This window comes from Dermacentor variabilis, chromosome 3, assembly GCF_050947875.1.
Source record: "Dermacentor variabilis isolate Ectoservices chromosome 3, ASM5094787v1, whole genome shotgun sequence".
Taxonomy (NCBI): domain Eukaryota; kingdom Metazoa; phylum Arthropoda; class Arachnida; order Ixodida; family Ixodidae; genus Dermacentor; species Dermacentor variabilis.
The window spans coordinates 98,906,445-98,916,179 of record NC_134570.1 but is presented as its reverse complement, the minus strand read 5'-3'; the positions used below and the strand labels follow the sequence as shown (position 1 = coordinate 98,916,179).

Below are 9,735 nucleotides of genomic sequence, written 5' to 3'. Positions count from 1 at the left end.
GCACCAATGTATCAGGTGTCTGTATGAAGGCTTTAAATAATATTTAATAGTAAACGTTTTCAAATAAATGGATGGTTCCTTCAGATACATGCCGTCAGTGGTGGTGACCATGGAGTGAAGATTGGTGCATGGTAATCAGTTAAGAATAATCTATTCACTTTCAAACTTATAATTTGACTGGGCTCAATGTAATTAAGAAATTACATGCTGTATAAACTTTTGGGTTCGAAAGAATGTGATTACCTGCGAAACTGTGGCACGTCGCATCTCATCTATCAGGATGTGTGAAACCGAAACTGGGAGGCTGCAGCGAGTGAAGCCACGCCCCTCGAAGTGACGTTCTGCTTATGTAAGCCAGCGGCGGGCATCCAGCGGGCTGTAGCTCTGTGCTCTTTGTTGTCGCAGCGCACTGGCTGACGTAAGCATAACGTCACTTTGAAGGGCGCGGCTTTACGCCCGCTGCAGCCTCCCAGGTTCGGTTTTGCAAGCTCTAATAACCGAAATTCGTCGTGCCACAGTTCCGCTGGTAATCGCATGTCTTTTACAGCGAAACTGTATATGGCAAGTTTCTGTGTATTTTTGAATGGCTAATACCTCCATAAGCAAGCAAAAAATGCATTGGCTCATAGCCCCGTAGGCAGAGACCACAAGCACTCAGCAAAGTGAAGCAAACAGTGCTTATACATTCTTTCTAATCACGCATACAACATAGAGAACAGCACGTCGAAAACTCTCATCAATGGCTTATACCCTCATAAGGAATAGCTCATATCCCCCTAAGCAATAAGAAAACGCAATGGCTCAAAGCCCCATAAGTTTCAAGTCGTTTGTGAACAGCACATGGACTCACAAGCAGGAGGCATTGCCTTATGCACAAAGGACAAAACGTATGTATATTTCTCCTCTAAACTCACAAGAGGAAAATGCCAGCAACTGTGCGGATGGATGTCAGACCCATATAAATGAAAGACGAAATTGTGATATCTACTGTGCATGTATCTCCAGGCACATTGAAGTGTGATATCGAGAAGTTCATGACCACCCACTTTGCGTGGGTTAGTCGTAATGACCTGCGATCATCGTTGGAGACTTCAATGTGACCATTTCAATACCATACAAGAAATGGGTCACCCAGCTGGTGCTAGAAAAGTTTGAAGTGCCACACCAATCCAAGCCACTCCAACCACTCAACAACGGTTGTGCATAGATTATCTTTGACGAAGATTCTGTTGTAACCTAAGCAATCAGCGTATATCACAAAGCTATCGTCACTGCCATTAGCAAATGATGAAAATTAATACATTTACCCTTGTCTGTTCGCTGGTTATCCACTATCACAGAGTGGAATGGCCCCTCAATTCTTGGTTCCAAAAGTTTATATGACTTGCACGGAGAGTTTGCTTAAGTTTCCCCAATTACGATGAACCTGCTGAAACTAAAAGTTTTAATGTTAATTGGCAACTAATTGCCATGCATCAGCCTTCGTTCCTTGGCAGGCGCCGCTGGCATATACTGCACGTCTCCGTAGGAACCGTCCTTTTATTACAGAACGGTTATGTTTAAATATTACTTAAAGCCTTTGTAGAAACGAAATTTTGGACACTGCTTGGTGTGTTGCTCGATTTTTCGGACAGCATTTCGCAAACGTGCCTGCCACCAACAAAGTTGCCGCAATTCAGGCAGTTGTTCGTGCTGTCATTTTCACAGCTGAGGCGGTGTCTCGGCTTCACGAGTGCCGTACGGCCTCCGCGAAGAGAAAGTTTTGTCGACTAGGCACCAAACCGCAACTTTGTTCATCGAATTTAGATGAAGCAAAGGTGGTTATAGGCAGAGATAGCGGGGGTTGCGAAGGGCAATTTGTCACGAAAATCTCGTCCTTGACATGTTCTTACCTGTATACTATATATATAGGTATCAGGGATCCGGAGTAAGATCACGTGTACGGGCTAGACTTAGGGCCGCGTGCTTGAAGCAGGCAATTATTGCGTACGCCTGCCAACTTCGCGTGTGCGCTTGCTTGGAAGGTGCAGCGCAAGCTTGTGCGCAGATTTCGCGCAGCACATTCTAAACTAACAGAGTCGCAGAGTCTATGCCGCATGCGCGTTATCGGCGCTTCGCGACAACGCGCGACACTTCGAGCTGCACGACGGGAGAATGCAAAACTCACCAGCAGTTGCGACTACGTATCACGAAATTTAAAGTATACATATTTTGTTAAGTACAATTAAACACTGACAAAAAAAAAAAAGTCTGCAAACAAACTTCCTGCTGTGGTGGCTTTCAGAAAATTATTTATTTACAGCGCAGCATCTGGATCATTGGCAATGCTGCACTGTAAAAGCCTATAATTCTTCACTGCTTCATCATTTTACTTCTCCGCTCAAGCAAGGTAAGCGACGGTGATATAAAACATCGATCTTGGTGAATGCCTCGAGATATTACGGACATTACGGTCGACATTACGGAAAGTGGAGACTGTCCACACCTCCTTAGGTGCAGACAGCCGAGCAGACGACGCGAGCGCCGGGCCAGTGGCGAACCGTGCTGGAGTCGCCTGGCGGGCACGGTCAATCGCAGACTCTGGCTTAACCTTCACTCATTTGTTTTTGTGTACTTGTTTCTGTATGGAGGAGATATCTGAAGCGGCAAATTTTAAGACCAACAAATGCACTTTCCGACGAGACCAAGATGGCGGCGCTCAGAGGCACCGCTCCGGAGACACTGTGGCTTGAAAAACACTGTTCTTTCGCAATTTCTGCGAAATTTTTCACCACATTGGCTGATACAACAGATTTTAGGGCACTTCTATGTGGTTTTCAGTGATTATATTTCGAAATCAGATAAAAAAAGTTATAGAGACTGATAATGTGATTTTCAACGAAATCAATTTTTTTACCATTTTTCACGATGCAAAAGCAGCGTCCCCCCTTAAGACAGCATAGAGCACCAAGCACCAGCACACTTGGAACAGCAAATACAACTGAGAAGCAACAAACTGTTTTATTGCGATAGCAATTATACGGACACTCCAGGCGAATTTTCACCGTCGCCGTGGGTTACGTGCAACGTTCAAGTCTGATAAGATCGTGCCCTGCGTGCCATATGCTGTGGGTGCGACGGAAACCTTGAGAGAGGGAGCCAAGAAGGATGGCGGCTTGATGTGCACTGTCCTCCCACGCGCCCACTATTTGAGGTCACGTGATCAAGCGCGTAAAGGTCGGCTTTGGCCTGGCAGTGGCTGTGGATGGCTGCCTATGCAGATGAGTGCATACATGACCCATGCACCGTACCTTGGAAATAATCTGCCAAGGCCCATGGCTTCCAAGACCTCGCGCACAAACATGCTTGCATGCGCGACCTCAGAGGCCATGAAAGTCTCGAGCTGAGATGGCTGGTAGACTCAAGTGCGCTGTCTTCCCGCGTGTTTACTGTTGGAGGTTGCCTAATGTCAACTTTCGGTGAAGCGTTGAAGCAAGAGGCAGCACGAAGCATTCGTTCCCCTCTGTTCGTGCTCTTCATCACACCAGCATTGTGCCGGCAAATGTTCGCAGTACCGAGTAAAACACTATGCTTCTCAAGTTAAAAGCAAATGTTTACTACAATTTATATGGCAATACTGTATAACAATGATCTTTACTACATAGTTGCTTAATGCTTTCTCATTGTTATTAGTGCATTGCCACTTTAGGTGAAACTGCAACTTTTTGAGTAACAGTGACTTTTTGAGTAACTTAGATATTGTCAATTTCCCCTGCTTAAGGAACTTTTTTTGCACAAGCTTGCTTAAAGCAAGTGTCCCTTTTGCATCCTTTCACCATCAAAATACAAGATACAACGGAAGGTACGGAGCCCGATGAGGAAAACATTTTCAAACAAAATTATTTTTTTTAGAACTTAACGCAACATTTGTAAAACCTTAACACAGGTGGAGCCAATATTAATAAGCTTGACCAAAAATTCAGATGGTTGCAGGTATGTTAATGAAAAACACAAATGCGAGATCAGGCAGAGGCACGGAATGTGCTGCAGACTCTTTGTTAACACTTGAAGTTACATTTAATAACAATGCTGCAGAAATCATTGGCACTTTATTGAAATGATAAAGGTGTTAAAGAAATGTTGAGGCAATGAAGACATACACAACACCTTAGGCACATCAACACTTCGCAAAACGTGTGAAAAAGAAACACCATAAAATCGAACACTCCATTTTATTAATGATATAAATTAGGCAACATGCCAAACATAATTCACAAGGCGGCTTTAAGAGTGACAGTGGACAACTACATCAGGAAAAATGAATGTGACTGAAGTAAAAAAAGAATTACTACGCGAGTTCTTGCCCACACAAAGTGGAGCCCTATATACAATAGCCGCGTAAAAAGAATGTGATGTTGTTAGACAATGATGTGATCCACAGTGAATATCACATACCCCTTGGACCAGTTAAAAAAAGAGCGCGCCGACCTTGGGTGGGTCCTATGGGAAATGCCTGGATTCCGAGACACCTGTCCCTCAACAATGTATACGATGTTCACACCCAGTTCGGCAAGTTGGATTAATGCTCTTATTAGGCCTGTACAAAGCAGGAGGCACACTGGTGATTCCAGTAACCACACAACATGCAACAGCGCCAAACAATTCGACCACTGTAGTCGGTCTAGTAGATAGTCCGGTTGAGCACTGCATTGTCACACAAGTCTGCAAAGGACTTCTGGATTGCACTGCAGAGGGCGCTGTTGCTCGGAACACGACCTTCAAGAACGTCCTTCTCATCTACGTTAACTGCTGACTTCTCCAGCTGATTGGCTGAGAAACCTGCATCAAAGAATGCACCAAAACTAATCACAAGTCGAATGAAAGTGAAAGACAAGTGCACAAAAACCTCATTACATCTGCTAGAAAAAAAAAGAAAGAAAGAAAAGAAAGAGAACGGCAGAACCTGCTTTCAGTGTCAGAAGCAGTGGTTGTTTAGTGAAATTGACAAAGTATTCCTGGCAGTTGTGTGGTTGCGTGACTCTCGCGCGTCCCCTGATATGTTTTTCCCGCATAGCGCGTCTCCTGTAATCCGGCTTCGCGTCGTGGCCTGTAGCCTGCGGCGGTCGGAGTGGTTGAGGTGCAGTACGAGAGATGGCGCGAGTGTTGCACTGCTAACGCCGCCGACAGGCGGGGTTACTTGGGCGCTACAAGACAAGGCGCTCTCTCTTGGGTTCGGGACAGCAAGCAGCACGGACGTGCTGTGCCACGCGTGCGCCGATCCATGCTTCTGCGAGACCGTCTCGCGTGGCCGCCTTCGAACGCGCCACCGTTTGCGTGACTGTACACGCGAATGACCAGGCGTTGGGATCCAGCATGGGGCGAACATATTCGCTCGCTATCCAGTCGCGGTGAGTCGGACTTCCTAGATTTGTCGCGAGCCCATCGGCATGTTTTGTGGATAGCAACTCGGCTAGCAGGCATTGATCTATGAAAGGTGCAATAAATGCCCTTGTGATTGTTTGCACTACTGTGTTGTCGTGCCTTTGCCCCAAAAGCACGGGTGAGAGAACCCTACACGGTTTAGTAACACTTGATACTATGTGCTTTGTATTTGCTCTTTTTCATTTCTCTCTTGCGAGCCACTGCTTGCCTCCTCATCAAGTCTGTACAGGAAGGACCTTGACTTCATGCAACATAACACGCATTGCCTTCAATCTTTTGGAATGTTAATTCAAAAGCAATGCATGAGGTACTTTTATTGCTTTTGTCGAAATTGATGCCTATTTGATCTAGAGGAGTGAAAGCACCCATAAAGTGCACTCTCAATACCACGAATTGACATAAAAATCCAGGATACAGCAACAACATACATAACTACCACACATAGTTACACATTACCATTTGTGTCTAAACAAAAAAAAATGCTTCTTATAACAAGGAACATTAGAAGATGTTTGCTTTCTCCATGTACATGAAGATGCTGCCTTTCACATCTACCAGTAGTATTTAAACAAAAATAAATTTTCCATGTAAGTAATGTAACAGTCGGTAATAAGAACTAACTTGAAAAGCAATTAGGTATATGCCCTTCGGCTGTCTGCCGGTTTGAGGAGGCTAAGCACCACAGTTTCATACAGGCCTACTTAAATTAGTGCACAGTAGCAGGCCAGAGCAAGCTACCACACAGGACGACCTCTGTGCCTTTCTCTAAATAAATTTCGCTATCTGTCTGCTATAGAATCATAACTCGCTCTTTTGGCAATGTTTGGTTCTACAACTGACTACAACACGGTTACTACAACACGACAATGTGTAATGTCCATGCGAGCAAACTTACATATTTCACATGCCACCCAACTCCTGAATTGCTTTATGCCTTTATCAATGGGCCCTCAACTCCTGTCCAAATAGATACAGTTACACCTCCGATACAACATAAATACTATAACTAAGAAAATCTAAAATTTTCTCAATTTTCTGTCGATAACAATGCGTACGCTTGTAACAAATGTTGGATAATAATAATGAATGTACTTTCATGTCAAGTGAGACTTCTGGGTAAGGAGTTACGATTGTCATTAACGTAATAGGCTAACTACAAGAAAGAGTGCATGATTGTCAATGTTTTGTATATAGACTGCCCGTTACTCCCACCACTGGTCTGTACGAGTGGTGGCCCCAGCAGGGCTACTCACCCAGCTGAGGTGGCGCCGTGGTGCATTCTTGGGAAAGGCAGACACGGCCCAGCTGCAGCAACAGCACTGCCACGTCCTCGGCCAGTGGCGGGAAGGCTTGGCACATGCGCACCAGGGCAGGCAGCGCGGGCAGAAACAGCAGGGGCCGCTGATAGCTGGGAAGCACTGGGGGCGGGGGGAACAGGAGAAGGGAATGGTCACTCGCTGGTGGGGTCACAAAAAGGTCTGTCAGGCTGTAAGGGATATTGACTGCACAGTGAGCTCCTCTGCAGTGCGTATAATTCCCCAAAGAAATACAGCGACTGAAATCCTCAACCTGGCAAATACAATATTTCTGAGGGTTTCTGGACTACTATGCACGGTAATCTTTTGCACATCACCTGTGCAAAAGTTCAGAAAGCTTAAGTTGAGGCGAGGATGCATGCTTCACAGGAATTTCACATTCAGGTGCAGTTTAATGGCAATGTGCTCCACAATGTGATGGAGCCACACTGCGCTAGAAGGGAATGATAATTTGCTGTGGAGTTGCGAAGATTGCTTGGCAATAATGGGTTGGCAAAAAGAGGTAGTCATTATACAATAAACAAACTCCTCTGTAATTCCTACCATATTTACTCAATTCTAACGTGCCCTCGTTTGTAATGCGTGCCCATTTGCCTTTGACCTGAGGCAAATGTAAATGTATGGGAATGAGGTGTGCAGTCCTTTACAGTACTGCACACCTCATTCTTTCATACAAAAATACAACTATCTCTCCTTTGGAAAAAACAGATTTACTCCCAACGTACTAAAGTTGCGATAAATAAGAATGTTGCAGTTTCACGCAAAAGGTGAAGCATTGATTACGATAGCAAATTAGTAGACAGCTATACGAAAAGCAAGGATAGTAGTTTTATCGGCCGCATATAAATTTTAAAGACTTGCCTACGAACTAAATTAACAAGCATGGTGTCACACGCACACAAGCATGAATACGTCTCACTCAATGACCGCGGGAACTCTTTAAATGCTGGATTGAGGAAGTGCAGTAGCAGGAACGATGGAATTGACCTTTGTGCGGCCTCTCACTTCGACACAAACTAAGCGACAAGAACACAGCGTAGTGCGCCTAGATACGTAGATTCTCGTTTTTGCCACAGATCGCTTTCAATGTAGGGTCCGCATGGTTGTGCCGTATGTAGCATCCAACGGTGTAGAACACCTCTCCTGTTTGCGCCAGTCCTGCACACTAGTTTAGAGAACTCCGAACGCCCGTGATACGGCCCGATTTCCGTCCGTCTCCGCATACGTGATCGCTTTCCTTTTAATTGTGGCATCGTGATGAACTCGGCATATCTTTGCGGTCGGCACTCCCATGCTGATAGAGCAAATGCGGAAAACGGGAACATGGATGGTGCACTAACCTAATCCAAGGGAAGCATTGACTAGGCACGCATACTACAGCACATGCAGAAAGCTACGGCAACCAGGCTCGAAGCATGTACGAGGCGGCCATTTTGAAATGTCGATGGCGATATGGTAACGCAGATGTAGGGTCGTACTCGATTCTAACGTGCACACAATTTTTGGACCCGTTTCATCAGAAAAGAAAAGTGTGCGTTAGATTTGAGTAAATACGGTAGTTACGAAACAGAATGCAGCAACTGAATTTCTCTACCTTCCACATACTGTATTTTTGCTGTTTCTCAAATAAGCACAGTACTGTGCATATTAGCTATGTCAAAAATTCAGGAAATTTAAGTATATAAAGTGGAGGTGGACGCTTGACAAAACTCTTTGGCGACAATGGTACCAGGTTTCTTTTAGAAAAGCAACTGTTGCTGTATGTGGCTATCTGCTCGAGTTTTACATCTGGTTGTTTTTTTCTTTCTTCTCAAGGGTTAAATGTGGGCATGAGTTATAAGCGTGACAATACAGTATACAGTAGCCAATGCAAACTCAGACGCTACATTTCCACATGCACCCGTTCTGCATTCTTGTTAACGATACTGGGCATAACGTCACAGCTCATAACTGACAACTTTTTTAGCAGAAGCAGAATACTACCAAGACAAAGACGAAAAACAAAGGTGCCTTCTTTTCTGTCAGGATCTACGGCACCTTCAGAAATATATTCATACCAACTCGCCCAATCGCGTGAATGATTATACTAAAGGTTGACGGTCACTGCACCGCAGGCGCCTTGTAATTGTGGGCAGCTGTGCCTAAAGTAGAGAATTTTTTCTGAAATAATTTATTGTGTAATTTACTATGCTTCGTCCTGGCTGTGGGCAAGATTTTGCAAGTCCATGCACAAACCTCTGGTTATTCATATGCATGGGGTAAAATATCACAGAGAAAAAAGATACTTCCGGTAACCTATGTGAGGTTTTAGTCCCACACATTGGACACAGCCCTTAATGAATGTCAGTCAATGATTACCATAACACTAAGCCAGATGATAAACAGAAAAGCTCACCTCCTAGTAGTGTGTGCGTTACATTGATGCACAAGCGAGCAATGCTGAGTGACTTGGCGATGGAATATTGCAGACAAAGGTAAGATGCCAATTCAATAGCAAAAACCTGAAAATAAAATAGAAAAAAAAGTGTATCAGCTAACAAGAACAGAAGCAAAAGTCTTAGCTTTGAAATGCCTACGTGAGTAGTTTCTCTGTGGCGGCGGCATTGTTTGTGGCAATACAGCAATCTCATCACTGATACAGCCATATTCAAACTAAGAGTTCTCTCTCTAATGTCCATGCATGGAAATGTGCACATACCACAGAGAGAATGAGGTGCAAGACAAACAAGCCTGCGGCATTTAATTTTGCTATTCCACACATTGTGAAGGCTTGCAGTAACTGAAAGGACTGCTGTACAGCCTGCACTAAACTATGCTTGTATGTTCAAATGTCCTTTCCAGTTGGCCACTTGCAGTGTCAGTTTAAAGGTATATATTTTTTTGTTACATGCTGTGGGACAGCTACACTCTTCAGCCTAATATGTTAAGCCAACAAGACATTTAGCAAAAGATTGCACCAAGCATTTAAGATGCTGTACCAGCAGAGTGAAGATGTACA

The 9,735-nt window shown here is 44.4% G+C and overlaps 1 protein-coding gene across 1 annotated transcript in view; it reads right to left on the bottom strand.

Annotated features, from left to right (window-relative positions):
- Window positions 1-4,001: 4,001 nt before the first annotated feature.
- The window catches only part of IntS2 (integrator complex subunit 2), a 59,289-nt gene continuing 53,555 nt past the window's right edge, over window positions 4,002-9,735 (bottom strand). The window contains exons 19-21 of the mRNA XM_075686029.1: window positions 9,133-9,238; window positions 6,675-6,839; window positions 4,002-4,818 (exon numbers count right to left, since the gene is read on the bottom strand). Coding sequence (XP_075542144.1) covers window positions 4,661-4,818; window positions 6,675-6,839; window positions 9,133-9,238 — 429 coding nt within the window. The 3' untranslated portion in view covers window positions 4,002-4,660. The remainder of the gene's footprint in view (window positions 4,819-6,674; window positions 6,840-9,132; window positions 9,239-9,735) is intronic.